General features: G+C 43.0%; 5 protein-coding genes across 5 annotated transcripts; 3 read left to right on the top strand and 2 right to left on the bottom strand.

Moving 5' to 3' along the window:
• Positions 1-17: 17 nt before the first annotated feature.
• Positions 18-1,168, top strand: N7495_006120 (OST3/OST6 family protein; the record flags this gene model as incomplete). The annotated part of the gene is made up of 4 exons (XM_057208771.1): positions 18-359; positions 424-521; positions 576-931; positions 987-1,168. 4 exons carry the CDS (start codon positions 18-20, stop codon positions 1,166-1,168), a joined length of 978 nt encoding a protein of 325 aa, XP_057062545.1.
• An 846-nt stretch (positions 1,169-2,014) lies between these two features.
• On the top strand, positions 2,015-3,280 carry N7495_006119 (uncharacterized protein; the record flags this gene model as incomplete). The annotated part of the gene is made up of 2 exons (XM_057208770.1): positions 2,015-2,379; positions 2,440-3,280. 2 exons carry the CDS (start codon positions 2,015-2,017, stop codon positions 3,278-3,280), a joined length of 1,206 nt encoding a protein of 401 aa, XP_057062544.1.
• A 175-nt stretch (positions 3,281-3,455) lies between these two features.
• dbp3 (RNA-dependent ATPase DBP3) lies at positions 3,456-5,009 on the bottom strand (the record flags this gene model as incomplete). Its single annotated transcript, XM_057208769.1, has 2 exons — positions 3,456-3,606; positions 3,673-5,009. 2 exons carry the CDS (start codon positions 5,007-5,009, stop codon positions 3,456-3,458), a joined length of 1,488 nt encoding a protein of 495 aa, XP_057062543.1.
• A 332-nt stretch (positions 5,010-5,341) lies between these two features.
• Positions 5,342-7,432, bottom strand: N7495_006117 (replication factor A subunit protein RFA1; the record flags this gene model as incomplete). The annotated part of the gene is made up of 7 exons (XM_057208768.1): positions 5,342-5,435; positions 5,500-6,398; positions 6,453-6,596; positions 6,653-6,980; positions 7,035-7,128; positions 7,182-7,333; positions 7,389-7,432. The coding sequence occupies 7 exons, from the start codon at positions 7,430-7,432 to the stop codon at positions 5,342-5,344; spliced, it is 1,755 nt and encodes a 584-aa protein (XP_057062542.1).
• A 370-nt stretch (positions 7,433-7,802) lies between these two features.
• Positions 7,803-10,387, top strand: N7495_006116 (ubiquitin-specific protease UBP14; the record flags this gene model as incomplete). Its single annotated transcript, XM_057208767.1, has 6 exons — positions 7,803-7,830; positions 7,881-7,948; positions 8,004-8,144; positions 8,194-8,470; positions 8,526-10,185; positions 10,240-10,387. The coding sequence occupies 6 exons, from the start codon at positions 7,803-7,805 to the stop codon at positions 10,385-10,387; spliced, it is 2,322 nt and encodes a 773-aa protein (XP_057062541.1).
• Between the last annotated feature and the right edge of the window lie 5,759 nt (positions 10,388-16,146).

Here is a 16,146-nt window from a genome sequence, read left to right as displayed (position 1 = left end):
CTGATATCATTGGCATAATGAAGTCCTGGAATACCCTTTTTCTTTTGTTCTCATTTATCTCAGGCATTCTCGCCGCGAAGCCTGCGACCGATAAGTTTGAGAAATACTCTCTTTCCCGGTCAGGGCCTATCGATCTGGACAATGCCTCATTTGATGACTTGACGACAGCACCTCGGGATTACTATGCCGTGGTTATTCTTACTGCAATGGATGCTCGTTATGGCTGTCAGATGTGCCGCGAATTTGACTCGGAGTGGAATTTGATCTCTCGGAGCTGGAATAAAGGTACCAAACCCGATGGACTTAAAGTGGCTTTTGGTACGCTGGATTTCGACAGGGGCAAGACAGTCTTTCAAAAGGTATCATATAGAAATAAGTCCAACTTCAAACATTTGGAATTAAGCTAATGAGAGATCATAATAGCTCATGCTCCAAACTGCACCCGTTCTCCTGCTGTTCCCTCCAACTGTCGGACCTTTCGCTAAGATGGAAACGGACCCTGTGAGATTTGATTTCACCGGGTAAGTCGACCATTCTAAGCTTTTTAAGTGCCGTGTATTTAATTAATTTTACAGTCCAATGTCTGCCGACCAACTGTATTCGTGGATCAATCGTCATTTGCCTGATGGCCCCAAGCCTCCACTGGTTCGACCTGTCAACTATATGCGCATCATATCTGCCATCACGATCTTGATGGGTGCTGTGACTCTATTTACAGTTTTGTCTCCTTATATCCTACCTGTTATTCAGAACCGAAACTTGTGGGCGGCTATTAGTCTGATTGCCATTCTCCTCTTCACCAGTGGGCAAATGTTCAATCATATTCGAAAGGTTCCCTATGTTGCCGGTGATGGCCACGGTGGTATCAGTTATTTCGCCGGTGGATTCCAGAATCAATTTGGTATGGAAACTCAGATCGTGGCTGCCATGTGTAAGTTATGCCTCCACGAGGTCTTTGCCGAATCTAACATCAGCCTTGAATACAGATGCTGTCCTATCTTTTGCAACCATTGCACTTGCATTGAAAGTTCCCCGGATGGAAGATATCAAGGGACAGCAGTTAGCGGTGCTGATCTGGGGAGGTATTCTGTTCGGAACTTATAGTCTCCTGCTCAGTGTTTTCAAGACAAAGAATGGGGGATACCCTTTCTATCTTCCCCCCTTCTAAGAACATATTTCCTACCCATTGCAAAACTATTTTATGGGTATCAAAAATCAATGGTGTTCTACTGATCATGAAAATCATCCTCACGGAGATGTTGATCTGGGGGGAGGACAGATTACTCTGGTATTATTGCTCCCTCTCTCTTTTTCTCTCTTAAAATAACAAATTTATATGTAAACACTGTGCATTTCGATGAGCACAGGGCTGTCTTCTTTTCCCCTTATAAAAATCATTCCCATAATTAATTTACCGTAAAATCAATACGTAAGGTCCGAGGTTGGCATTGACTACGTAAGCAGTGCTAATTCCTTTTGGACACATTGATATCAATCATTCCTTTCTTTACTTTCGTCTTGTTTCTATTCTCAATTGCCTCAACCTTGTCTATGTAGAGATATACATTCATTCCCCATTTCTTCCCGTCTTCTCCTTTTTTCTTCCATTTTCTCCTTCTCCGCCTTGAATATGTCGTCCAACGAAGCCCTTTCGGGTAATGTTGTAGCGTCGTCTGCTTCTGGAACAACTTTTTTGATTCTGATTCAATTGGTATCAAGAATCTTTACATTCCTCTCGAATCAGCTGATTCTCCGAAGTCTATCTCCAGTCGTATTAGGAATTGCTGCCCAGTTGGAGCTATATCAAGTTTCCATCTTATATTTCTCTCGGGAAAGTATTCGAATGGCTATTCAAAGACAACCGCTAATAGCAAATCTAACTTCACCAAAGACTACTGGCTCTAAAAAGACAGGGAATTCATCCCGGGATTTGCAATATACTGCCTCCCAATCAGTGATTAATGTGTCTTATTTGAGCTTGATGTTTGGGATTCCCTTAACATTAGGCTTCACTATGCTGTACGAGTACTTCGCACCCATCCAGGCGTCGCAAATCCCCTTTTTCAAAGCTAGTGTGATCCTGACAGGACTGGCCTCCATCATGGAACTAAGTATTGAGCCGTTCTTTGCAATCATTCAGCAGCGCATGTGGTATGAAAAACGTGCTGCGGTAGAGATGCCAGCCGCATTCTTGAGGAGTTTGACAACGTGCAGCGCTTTCTTCTACGCATCTCATGTCTCTTGGGACCTCGGTGCTTTACCTTTTGCACTGGGATATCTGAGTTACTCAGTCACCTTGGTCTGCGGCTACTGTTTGTTGTTGGTCCCGCGTGCAGGAGACAGACGCTTTTCATTTCTTCCCTCCAGCATACAATATGGGTAAAGAGGGCTTCTTCAGTCAAGTTTACATATTCAAAACCGTTGCTAATCACCTTGCAGAACTTCCTCGGAATACATTTATGGTCGGTTTTCCCGCCGCCTTATCTCTCTCGCCGCGAGTGTCTTTCTTCAGTCAATTGTCAAACATCTCCTCACACAAGGAGATATCATGTTTCTTGCTGCCATGTCAACTTTGGAAGATCAAGGGATCTACTCACTGGCATCTAACTATGGTGGTCTTATCGCCCGGATTCTATTCCAGCCTCTCGAAGAAAGCAGTCGCAATTTGTTTTCGGCCCTTCTCAGTCCTGATAACCACGGAGACCGAGATAAAGCCCAAATCCGCAGAGCCAAAGCCCACTTGATAGATATTCTGCGTGCTTATCAGTTGATGTCAATTACTATCTTTCCACTTGGACCTGTGATGGTTTCACAGATGCTTCGTATATTGGGAGGTCGTCAGTGGGACTATTCCCAAGTGGCGGATTTGTTATCGATCTACTGTCAGTACATCCCATTCCTGGCTCTCAACGGTATAACCGAAGCGTTCGTGTCATCTGCCGCCAATTCTCGAGAGATTAGAAAGCAAACAGTCTGGATGGGTGGCTTCTCGGCGTGTTATGGCGTGGCTTCGTATATTTTCCTGGAAGTAGCTTCGATGGGCGCTTACGGGCTCGTTCTAGCCAACATGGTGAACATGGCAGTCCGTACTCTGTGGAGCTATGTTTTTATTCGGTCGTATTTTTGTGAATATGGCGATGGTCTCACGATTGGAGAGGTTTCTCTTCATCTCAGAAGTTACGTTCTTGGCGCGATTGCGACTATAATAATGGCTACACAGCCAAGACAAGGGCTCATCTCCACCATCGCATTCTGCGGGGGGTATACTCTCTTATTGTAAGTCGATTATTGCCCTGCGAAGATATTTTTGGTATTTGATCTCTAATGATATCCGCAGAGTCTATGTAGAAAAACAATATCTGATAGAACAGGCGAAAAAACTGCATCAGATCATAACTTCCCGCACCAAAGATTCAAAGCTAGAGTGACGATTTTAAAAGACATAAACAAAAAAATCAATCAAATACAATTTTAGTTGCCTTCTTGTCGCCAACATCCTTGTAGAAAGCGCCATAAGCATCGTGCTGCTTCTTCTTAACAGTGGTGCCAAACTTCAACAGGGCCTCCGGAACTTCTTGCTTTGCAGCCTTGAGGACGTTGATCAATCTGCATAAAGTTAGCACTGAATTGTCCCTCGGTGACTTATAATAAACTGTAATCAATATCACTTACCCTCCAGAAAGTCCCTTATCCTGCTCAGTAAACAAAGTAATGGCATAGCCATCGGCTCCAGCCCGTCCAGTTCGGCCAATACGATGCACGTAATCTTCCACAGTAAGGGGGAAGGTGACATTGATCACCAATCTCACTGCTGGAATATCCAGGCCGCGGGCGGCCACATCGGTTGCAACCAGAATGGTGGCAGCACCGGTCTTGAAGGCCTCGAGATTTCTGAATCGATCGGACTGGTTCAGATCACCGTGGATTCCAGCAACCTTAAAACCCTGGTTCTTGATCAGTCGTTCAATTCGCATCGCTTCTTTCTTGTATAAGCAAAACACGAGAACTTTATCAGACGCCTTAGGCCCTTTCTGGGCGCGATTAAGAAGCTGAATGAGGCGACCTTCTTTATCACGCCCATCCACGACCTCAACCTCCTGTTTAATTCTCAAATTAGCGCGAGGATCGGCAGAAGGATCACCGCCGATGGTGACAGTGACTGGAGAGCTCATAAAACCGGCTGCCAGCTCACGGACTGACCGGGGCCAAGTTGCTGTAAACATGACAGTTTGTCGGCGAGACACCGGCATCGGTTTCACAATATCCTTGATGTCTTGTTCAAATCCTTTGTCCAGCATACGATCCGCTTCGTCTAGAACGAGATACTTCACCTTACTAAGGATGATGGAACCCTCATTCTGGAGATCCTTCAATCGACCAGGTGTGGCTACCACAATGGAGGCTGTCTTGAGAGCTTCTCGCTGCTCATCCTTTCCCACACCACCAAAGATACAAGTGATGTTTGATTTTGCGACGTCAGAAAACTTTGCCAACTGATCATAGATTTGCATGGCAAGCTCTCGTGTAGGGGAAATAATGACTGCAGTTGGGTGGTAGGGCTTGATGCTTCGCTTAGACATCGTCAAATTGCGAAGACAGGGCAAGCCGAAAGCCAAAGTTTTGCCACTACCTGTCTCTGCGATGCCGATTACATCACGGCCAGCAAATAAAAGCGGCCAGGTAGCTGCCTGGATGGGTGACGGGGCTGGGAAAGACTTCAGCGGTGCGTATAGCTCACCATCGCAGCCGGGCAAATAGTCAAATGAAATAAGCGGGCGGAATTTTGGTGCATCGGTAGAAGGATCGGTACTCTTGATAATATTGTCCTCGAGAAATTTATCAATATGAGATTGAGGAAGATCGCTGAGTGCAGAGGCCTGGGAGTAAGTAGCCTCCTCGTCGACTGATGGCTCCACAACGACCGTCTTTTCTTTGTTGGAACGTTTGTCAGATTTGGATTTTTTCTTGGGCTGCAGCTCTCCTGTCTCAGCATTTCGTCTCTTCCCCATGATAGGCAAATCTCAATTGGTCGATTAAGATCCAAAAAAACGGAATGAGAAGGTTGCAATCAGCAAGTTCAGCGGCTCCAAAAAAAGGTAGGGAAAATTTAATAATGCCAGTCTATACCGCCTTAGATCTATACCGCCCAAATGATCTTCAGATCTAGCCCAAAGTGGATGTGCAATATCTATGGTAAAATTTGAGAAATGAAGCATCACACAATTTAAATTAGAAAGCATTTAAAGAAGGTTTTGAATTTGAAGGTAGCGTTGAGTAATGTAAGTGTCAGAATAACCATAAAGAATCAAGTTGAACAAGTCACAATTTAGGGCCCAATAATCTAACTCAGATTGTAAGAGTTGATGATATCGGCCAAACGGGAAGCCTCGTCAGAAAAGTTGATCATCTTGGAAGATGATACTTGATATCGCACACTACAAAGCATACATAGTCAGCAGAAGTTCTCTCATAAATGCGAAGCGTTCCATGGTTACTTACCGTTGCTGTTCACCAAAAGTGTCAATCTTAGCCCGGCATCGGAAGCTCCAGGTTCGACAGTTGGCTTCCTGGAAAACTTCCAGGAAAGCAGCATGATCATCCTCCCGTAGTTGCATGAGATTATCAGCAGAGGTTCCCATGATAAGCCGACCCGTGTCATCAAAGCAGCTAAGCCAAAGCTGACCTGTATGGTCGCTTACACTAATGGGCATGATGTATCGATATTCCGGTTTGGGGTGAGTTTTTTCACAAAATTCACATCGCCACTGGCCTTGGTCTAACTCTGTAACTTTCTTGTTGCAGGTTTCACTTAGGCATGCGGGGTAGCACCAGGTAGAATCTGACCGAATGAAGACAACAGTTGCTTTCAAGGAGAAATAGTCCACCTGGTCAGACATACCCAGCTGTTCCTCTCGCACTTGGGCAATAGTCTTCAATTCATCAGCTTTCATGTTAGAGTTGGTAGCATTAGACAATGATGCATGGGAGGCGAAAGCCTCAGTTCGGCCTTGTGCATCATACCAGCCCTTGAGCCGATGAGCTTCACCAATGTCAGGATCCACAGCCATGGAACCAGAGCTCAGTAGGCTGAGACTCCGTCCACCAAAGTCTGAAACTTTGACTCCCTTGAAAGCGACAACAGACTCTGGGGCTACATTGAAATTGACTGCATTGGCACCCCAGACAGTCAACCGGACTGAGAATCCCGTGTTATCTACCAGAGTAATCTCCCGTTTGTCGTAAGGCTTGCCAGTTCCTTTGGACACAATCTGGGACGTTTCTCCAACCTCTTTGAGGATACCAATAACATCAGTAGTTGTATCTTTCTCCACAGATTGAAGGTCTCCGATAGTGGTGAAATTGAAACGAATTTGGGGTACGTCATGTTGGTCCTCTGCCTATTTAAATAAATGTAAGTGATGACGCACCAAATATAGGAGCAATGAACATACCTTTTCAACAATAGTGTCTCGCTCAAATGTAAGCTCATAGTCATTGTTGAGGTTCGTGAATTGCTTCTTGGCGATTTGAACACGACAGGGGCTAGAAATATAGTAGACTCCTCCTTCCTGGATGAGCTCATACAACATGTCACACTGATCATTGAAACCAGTTGCACGAATCTCACCACTGTCATCCAACAAATTCACACTGAAAAGTTTTCCTTCTCCATTCTTGTTGTGCCAAGTCTTAATGGTTGACTTGCTTGTGCAGCGGGCTTTGATGGTCCACTTGTTGGAATATGGGGAGATGGCCTCAATGGGATAGATGGTAGCATGTGAAGAGGTGGAGGGCCCTCGATTGGGCTGCTGGGGGGTGGTCCACTTGAAAGCTTGTTACCATAGAATCCATTACTGGAGATGGTGGTGGGTTGGGGCTTCTCTTCCTCCTCAACCTTCCCTTCCAAAGGCTTGGGATCTCCAATTTTTTCAGCATCACCCAGTTCCTTTAAGACCTCCAAGTCCAGAATAATTAGGATCCTGACACACATGTTAGTTCATATTTATAACGTATCCACCCTGGTATTGACTCACTTTTTACCCTTGACCATGTTAGCCTGAAATGATTTAAGTCGGACAAAGCATCCCTTCCGCAGGGAGCCATCAGCCACCAAAGGGTTAGATTCTGCTAGTGAAATTGGTATTTAAACATGTAGCTTTGAGATTATGATCGAAACATACGGGTGGATATCATAGTCTGGACGTAATTGGCAATGTCGCTGAAAACAGCTCGATAACGTTCTGGATGGTTTGGTTGGGGAGGCAGCGGCTTGATCTGGACACACTGTACGATTGGCTCTCTAACTTGAGGTTTCGTTTCATCGAATATAGCACTATAATTCAAGTATTAGTGGTCAAGCTCACTCGTACCCCAAGCTAGAAACTTACCTGAGAGCCCCAACAGTGATCTGGGAAGCTGCATCTGATGCCATGATGATTGCCTCGATAAATAGGTGATGACAAAGAGTAGACAAAGTTGTGGGGGAAGAGGTCAATATGGAAGAAGAGGAAATTTTTGGGATGGTGCCTACGACGCGCGAAAAGGAAATAACGCGTAAAGTGCTCATGTGACCCCGCTGTAAGCCTCAGGCCCGCTTCCCCCACGTCCCTTAGTAATCGCCACAGCCCCACGTTCATGAGCTTCTTCTGCCTAATATTTCTTCCCTTGATCTTCTAAATTGTCTTTGGACGAGTGTGCTAGAGGGAAAGAGCTTATTACAGATCCCCTTCATCTTCTCTTCTACTCTCCTCCCCATCTCTCCCTGTCGCTTCCTTGTTTTTCTTGCTGCTACGTCAATCAAGATGGCGTGTGCCCATTCAAACAGCCCGGGTGAGAAGGCTTTCCACCTCCATTCGATATCGAATTGCTAATTAGAACAGAACTCAAACCACCACAATCATCCCAGGCTGTGTATCGTGAGGACTGCACTCAATGTTTTGACTCCATCGTATGCTCCCCGACCCTATTTCAATGCTGTTATTTCTAAACATAGTCTTGATTAGGACAATGACTCGGGCTTGAATGTATGCCTTCATTGCTTTAATGGAGGCTGTACTGGTGATCGAGCCCATGCTTTACTTCACTATCAACGCTCCGGTCACTCACTGGCCCTGAATATTAGAAGGACCCCGAGACAAGTTCAGGTAAGGTTGAGCTTCCATTTAATAACATCCCATCTTTCTAATAATAGAGCAGCGTGATGAGCCGCCACCAAAGATTTCGAAGCTTGCAATTCCTGCTGAGACGGAGGAGGATCGATATAACATTGTGACATCAGTGATATGCTATACATGTGGTCGAGAGGATGTGGACACAAATCATGGCATGCTACCTACAGTGATTGAGGGTGTCATGACAGCGATGACATTCTCCAGGAGGGAGGAAGTCAAAGCATGGGAACAAGAATTTGTCCCTTGTGAGCACACATTATGTCTCATCCAACAAGATGTCGAGAATGCAGCATCCAAAGGTATGTGCTCCCTTGAGATATTCATCATACAAGCTTAACTAGTTTGTATCTACAGATTGTAGCCAATGCTCCACATGTGACTTAAAGGAGAATCTCTGGCTTTGCCTGGAATGTGGAAACACTGCATGTGGCCGAAGCCAATTTGGTGGTATTCGGGGTAATTCTCATGCTCTCGCTCACGCCAATGAGACCTCACATGCTGTGTCCGTGAAGCTGGGCTCTATCACCGCGGAAGGTTCTGCAGACATCTATTGCTATTCGTGTCACGAGGAACGAATCGATCCCGAACTAGTCAATCACCTTGCACATTGGGGTATTCTATTGGCTGGACGTGAGAAGACAGAGAAAAGCTTGATGGAGATGCAGGTTGAACAGAACCTGCAGTGGGAATTTTCTATGACTAATGAAGACGGCCGTGAATTGATCCCTGTTTTCGGACCTGGTTTCACTGGACTGGCCAACCTAGGAAACAGCTGCTATCTTGCCAGCATCATGCAATGCCTTTTTTCAGTATCAGGCTTTAAGAACCGATACTACCACCCTAATGAGGAACTGCCATTATGTCAAGATCCGGCACAGGACCTTGAGACACAATTAAGAAAGCTTGCAGATGGTCTCCTATCAGGTAGGTACTCTCAACCGGATCCCCGCTCCCACCTAGAAACTTCCCACCAGAAGGGATTGGCTCCATCAATGTTCAAATATTTGATTGGTCAAGGCCACGAGGAGTTCGCCACTATGAGACAGCAGGATGCATTTGAGTTTCTTCTGCATGTGTTCAAGTCCATCAGCCTTTCAAAGCATACTGATGGCAAGGTCAATCCTGTTCAAGACTTTCGATTCCAGGTTGAACAGCGCCTTCAATGTTTGGGCTGCAAAAAGGTTCGCTACAAGGTAGATGAGCAAGATAACCTGTCTGTGGCGGTACCGGCGCGTCGTATGGCAAGCGAAACAGGTGGATTTGAATCTGTCGCATTGTCAGAGTGTCTGGATATTTTTACCGCAGAAGAAATTGTTGAACTGGTTTGTCCCGCATGTGAAAGCCGTGACGGTTTCTCAAAACGCCTATCCTTCAAGACATTGCCTCGTGAATTAGCTATAAATGCTCGTCGCTTTGAACTTGTCAACTGGGTCCCTACAAAACTGGATATTCCGGTGATCGTGGATGATGGACCAGTCGATTTGAGTCGCTACCTGTCCGGTGAGCATGATGTGCATGAAGAGCTTCTACCCGAGGTTGAAGAAAATATAAGCTTCATACCTAATACTGGCTCTCTCGATCAACTCTTAGGCATGGGTTTTCCACTTGTGCGGTGTGAAAAGGCTCTCCATGCAACTGGTAACTCCGATACCGAGGCTGCCATGAATTGGCTCTTTGCTCATATGGAAGATCCCAGCATTGATGAACCGCTGGTGCTAGATGGAAGAGTTTCAAATTCAAAGGTCACTGAACAGGATGAAGGGAAAATTTCACAATTGGGTGATATGGGAATCGAGGCTCCAAGGGCTCGACGAGCCTTGGCTGCTACTGGTGGTGATGTCAATCGAGCTCTTGACTGGGTATTCAGTCATCCTGATGACAATTCAGAAGGGGAGGACCACTCCAGCAGCGATGACATGCAAGGTCAACAGGGCTCATATGGCTACGATACCTTACCAGCTCGGTATCAGCTGCGTTCGGCTGTATGCCATAAAGGCACATCTGTTCATGCAGGGTAAGCAAAAGTCTTGTTTATCTTTTTTTTACAATTACTGTACTAAAAAAACAGCAGGCATTATGTGGCTCTGATTCGCAAAGCATTGCCAGGTCAGGATGCGCTATCCTGGATCATGTTTAACGATGAAAAGGTTGTGCTATTTGAGGACATTGAGAAAATGAAGAAGACAGCATACATGTATTTCTTCACACGTCTCTAACAGGTATATCATTTCTATCATCTTTATGATAAGATTAATTTGACTAGGTCTATCACTGGTAATATTTTTACGAAAAAAAATCCATAGCTATGTTGGACTGCAATCGACCGGTGTTGGATAAAGTAGAGTGATCTTATATTCCCGATGTAACAGGCTGGTGCCTGCTTTAGCATTCATGCCTGTGCTACTCATGCTCGTCACGTGCCACCCGCACCCGCATCCCTTATATTGCCACATGTCCATAGCTAGTCTCTCTCTCTTCTCTTCAAGCTTAATAAAGACAGTTTTTCGGCATCACTAGTTCTGCATTCAAGATTAGTATTAGCCCTTCGCACCCGAGCTCAAATTAAGTATACATATACACGGAAAATACCTAGATTGAGAAATGAACACAAACCTCGCATTTTGATCATTATCAGACTGGGGTTAAATTGTAACGGCGTACGGAGATGCGACCGGCATTATGCTCAATTCAGTGTTCTACAAGGTTGGTATATATATATATATATATATGGAACTTGCAAATAATCTTCCGTTCGGAAAATTATTATAGCCTTTTGTGGCTCAGCGGAATATCAATTCAATTCAATTCAATTCAAAGTTCTATTAACCCGGTCGAGCTATACTAGTCGCGTATATGCTATGCAGGCGCTTCAACCGTCCGAAGCAGGAACTTGTGCCCAACGCCGTTTAGAAATCAAATACAAAAGAAATAGGACTGCTGTCCAACAGGTAAATTCCAAATCCCACATTCCTTCTCCCGGTGCCAAACTTCTGTAGAATCTTCGTATTCTCTCCCCAGTTGGCATATTCTTCCGCTCCCCTTCGTTGATCTTGTTCATGGTGTATTTTTGATGTCGTGGCCTGGGTGCTCGGTGTCCAGGTTTTTCATGGTGTCGTTACCCATCGTCTTCCCCTCCTACTCCCATGCTCAGCGGAATAGTCTACAAGCGCGAGTGTAGATCGTTAAATAAATCTCTAATAAATTGGTCTAACCTAGTACTAGTGTTTCGCGCACCGCAGGCTATATAGTGCTTTAGGTTGTTGAGCTGGCATTGTTAAAATATTGCTCCACTGGCTGGCCACTGCTGTGGGGGCGGTCGATGTGGGGTCGTGCCCGGTTCTATGCTCTATTCCATATTTAAAGACCGAGGGTTGCTATACGAAGTACAAATAGTTTTATTAGTTAAAGATATACTTTATCCCTAAGATTAGGAATGAAGAGGTAAATTTTGCCTTTAATATTGTATGATTATAGTAGCTATATTACTCTCAAATTTAATCAAATTTATGAAGATAAAGATATACTATCTATCGTATTTTATATGCTTCTAGAAATATCCTAAAGTTTATATCGTTTATTGCCTTTAGATGTAGGTTGTTTGTCACCTTTAAAGAAGCTTTATAGTACTACGATATTAAACTAGATACTATTTATTGTTAAATCGATCGATAAAGATGATTTCCTTGATATGATCTTTGATATCATAAAATTTAGAGCAGATACGATAATTAATAGCTTTAAAAGCTACAGCTTTAGTCCTGTACTACAGTACTAGATAGGTTGAATATTTGACTTAAATATTTCCCTCTACCTCCTTTGATATAGCTTATGATCGACCATTATTATGGTGCTATAGTGATCACTCTTTTTAGACGCTAGAAGACCTAGTAAAATCGAAATCTTATAAAGTATAACTGTCGCTCGCTTGGCGATATTCGAATATCTTAACTGAGAATGGTGACGTTGTGAGCTCCAACAAACCGCTACTCAACACCGTAGAAAATCCACCGGGTGTAGTGGATGCTACGATACTGAATATTGCGGTTGTTGTGAAGTCTGCTTTTTCATTGATGAAAGAACTAGCTACTTATAGTATATGGGTGCCCCTCTGCTCTGGACGAATGTCAACATTCGTCCGAGACAGAAGAGACGGTGAAGACGGGACATTACTGTCGCGAATGCACATCGCTCAAGGGTGTCGTTTGCGATGAATGCATATCGTTCAAGGATGCCGTGATATACTAATCCAGTTCCGGAGTCGCTGTCTCGGCAGAAGCTTTTTCGGCCGAAATACTTTCCGTCTGTTGATGGCCTTGTTTCTCGGCTGTCGCAACAATAACACATGCAAACGGGACACAGGCGAGCGGAACACCCAGAACACCATAGTAAACTAGAAAAAATTGAATGTCATATCTCAACAACCACAAGTAGGAATGATTTTAAATCTTGAATTTGAATTGTTTCTAGTTAAAAATATAATATTTATATGCAAAGAAATATTTGGAAATCATCAAGTAAAGTGTAGTTAAAGCTAAAATAGATAAATTACAGTATAGTAATTTATGGTACCATTATAATCCATCTATCTAATTTACTTAAAATGAATTTATTCTTTATGAGGTCTCTTATCGTGATATATCACCGAATATTTAAATATTATCGGAGTCATGGTTGTTGAGATATGACATTCAATTTTTCGAGTTTACTATGGTGTTCTGGGTGTTCCACTCACCTATGTGTCCCGTTCACATGTGATTTACTTTATTTATTTAGGTCTAGAGTCATTACTTAGTTTGATTCTATCGCCTACTAAAAGGACGATTGAAATAGTTCATCATATTTTTTTAATATAATTACTAAATACAAAACTAGGCGCTAGCTAACCTGCTCGAGGTGGGTAAAATAGGGCATAAGATCAATCAGTTTAATTAAAATTAATGAGTCAGCTATGACCGGGCCTTACATACGTCACATAAATTACACTTAATTTCAGACCCTCGCTACACAAGGGTCCGCCACCCAAATGGACTATTCTTCTAAATTCCTACAACAACCACATTTTTAACCACCTCTAAATAAATATAGTATGAATTAGATAGAGACTAAATTATAGTTAAAACCAAGAAGAATTATTTTTTAAGCTTTTTTTTCGACCTTCCATGCTTCCTAATCTCAACCAATACCTTCTTCCACTTCCGTCATATCTTATCTTGATGAGCTTTTTCATTAAGCTTATACTCTTTTAGCTTCATGTCTTTGACCTGATCAGAAATAATGATACCTGTGATCCTTGTGTAATGATGAGAAGCACTATATCGGGCGGGGCGTGCTGCCATGATAGGTTTTGTGTTGTCAAATCCCCGCTGTAATTCTATGGCGAGAGTAGCCTGAGCCTCTAAACAGGTAATAGATTCGTGATTGGTGACAGAACCATTGAATGACTCCTTCTTTGGCTCTCTTGTAATGATCTATTGGTCTCTTCCAACATTAATTTGGAAGCTATTTAGTCTCGTCAAAGTTATAGACATCCTGTTGACAAATACTATATTCTATGATGACACGCTCATAGTCTTTAAACCATCGCTCAACCATAGATTTAATTAAAAGCAAGGCTTCGCTCAACATCAATTTCTTATCAGCGTTGACGATGGTATTCAGGATGACGTTTAAGGAGGCGTTTTAACCAATGGTCGCCGATTTGTGATGGTTTTGTTGTTGGGTCTATATGGGCCTCTTTGAGAATTGAATTGGCTGCAATTTCAATTTGTCCGCGACTAATTGATACTCATGCCTTATCAAATTAGTTGGTATATTCGCAAAGAACTAATTCCTAAGCACAATTAAGCTTACGGTCATTAGGTTATCGTTCAAATAGTGATTTTCCACCATGCCAACGCCGATGAAACCGACCGCGAGGAACCGCGAATTCTCGTGCAGTTTTCGTAATATTTAGTTTTAATTGAGTATGGAGGGATTTGAGGGCTTTAATAATCTGATCTTCAATGTCTTCATTATCTGAAGGCATCTTTAGTGGAGTGGTGGTTAAAAAGGTAGTGGTTGTAGAAATTTTTTAAAAAAATAGTCCATTTGGGTGGCGGACCCTCGTGTAGCGAGGGTCTGAAATTAAGTGTAATTTATGTAACGTATGTAAGGCCCGGTTACGAGTTTATAGTGATTATTTCGGGTGTACGTGTAACGGGACGATACTACATTAAATTGGGCACTGTAATAGTCCGATATGATTCAAGAAGGATGAACTGAGGACGAGAAAACAGTGGTAAAGGCAAGAGTCTGATATAGGGAAGCGGGAAGAAGGCACGTGACGTGTCACGGCGATACGCGTATGGCGCTGTGAGGGCTCACCCTGTAACAGTACGTGTTATACAGCCTAACTCAAAATAATGGGACATATGGTCAAAAAGCTAGAATCATCGTAGTTATAAAAGGATACTTCGAAATTATTTAAATCTATTATTAATATTTACCTGTTAAATTCTTAGCATAGCTATGAAGTTATGTGGAATACCTTTATATGCTTCCCACAGTCATCCTGGCTATTACTATAGCCACAGACATAAGTAATGGTCTTCTTGACTTGCGCCTACACCAAAAAGGCTCTTATAATCTTCCTGTGCTGAAAATTATCATACTGAATTCTCCCGCTGACCAATGAGTGGTTTCTTGTACTATTTTTTATTCAATACTTTTTATACTATGTATTTTAATTTCATAGGTAAAGATCTTTATTTTTTTTAGTTTTAGTGAGAATCTTTTATGAGAATATTATCAAATAAGAAATTTCATAAAATTACTTCAGTATAAAAACTAGCTCTTGTAGACATATCACAAGTTATCGCTAATATTATATCATCTAGAGTAAAACACGTACGACCCGTGAATTTCATTTTTTTTACGCGTCATTTACGTGTCTTACTTTTTCAACCTCTCCCCATGCCACCTAAGAATGTTCAAATAGCCCATAAACGGGTTGAACAGGAAGGATCCTATTAGCTATTAAAGCTATAAACAATGGCGAAATTACCAATACAACCTAAGCTGTATCTACCTTTAATATACCCCGCTCAATCCTCCACAATCGCCTATCTGGTGCTGAACACCCATTCGAGAAGCACGTAAATATTCATAAATTGACTGAAGAGGGAACTCTATTAAAATGGATTTTCTCTTTAGATGACCGTGGATCTGCCCTTATACCATATTATGTTGCTTAAATCGTCAATATTCTACACTCCCACCGCAGAGTCGACCCACTTCTTATAGTCAGACGAAACTAGGTTTCAAACTTCACTAAACGTACACCTGAAATCGATACTCACTATTCAAAACGTTGTAATTTTGAGCGCGTAAACAATAAGACCCTAAGATTATTCGCGATTGGTTTATATTAGTTAAAAGGTCTATTCGCGAGAATAGGATTTAAAAAGACGATATTTGTAACTCTGATGAAACTAGTTTCGCAATGGGTGAAACCGTGACTACCAAAATCGTTAATAGAAATAGCTATTAGTAGTACGTAGTAGTAGTATTATTAATATTAGGCGAGCCGAGCCATGGTGTCTGTAACGGGTCGATACCCGATGAAATGCCCAGTGGAGAGACTGCGCTCCTGGCATCTATGCGGAGCCGGATGAGCCATAAGAGCATCTGGTACCCCAATTCCCTTCCTTGGTTAATTCTTTTCGTTTATCAATCGGATCTTTACAGCGTACAAATTCCTACATTCATCCCGTAACCGTGTCTAGGCTATCTACAGCCATAGTGCCCAGTCTTCCTATAGCTTGCTCACCGTCTAGAGAGCATCCCCTGTGAAGGGCTAATACTAATCTTGAATGCAGAACTAGTGATGCCGACAAACTGTCTTTATTAAGCTTGAAGAGAAGAGAGAGAGACTAGCTATGGACATGTGGCAATATAAGGGATGCGGGTGCGGGTGGCACGTGACGAGCATGAGTGG

The sequence above is a fragment of the Penicillium taxi genome, assembly GCF_028828555.1.
Source record: "Penicillium taxi strain IBT 34144 chromosome Unknown utg000004l_segment0_segment0, whole genome shotgun sequence".
Taxonomy (NCBI): domain Eukaryota; kingdom Fungi; phylum Ascomycota; class Eurotiomycetes; order Eurotiales; family Aspergillaceae; genus Penicillium; species Penicillium taxi.
This window is presented reverse-complemented; position numbering and strand designations above follow the sequence as displayed.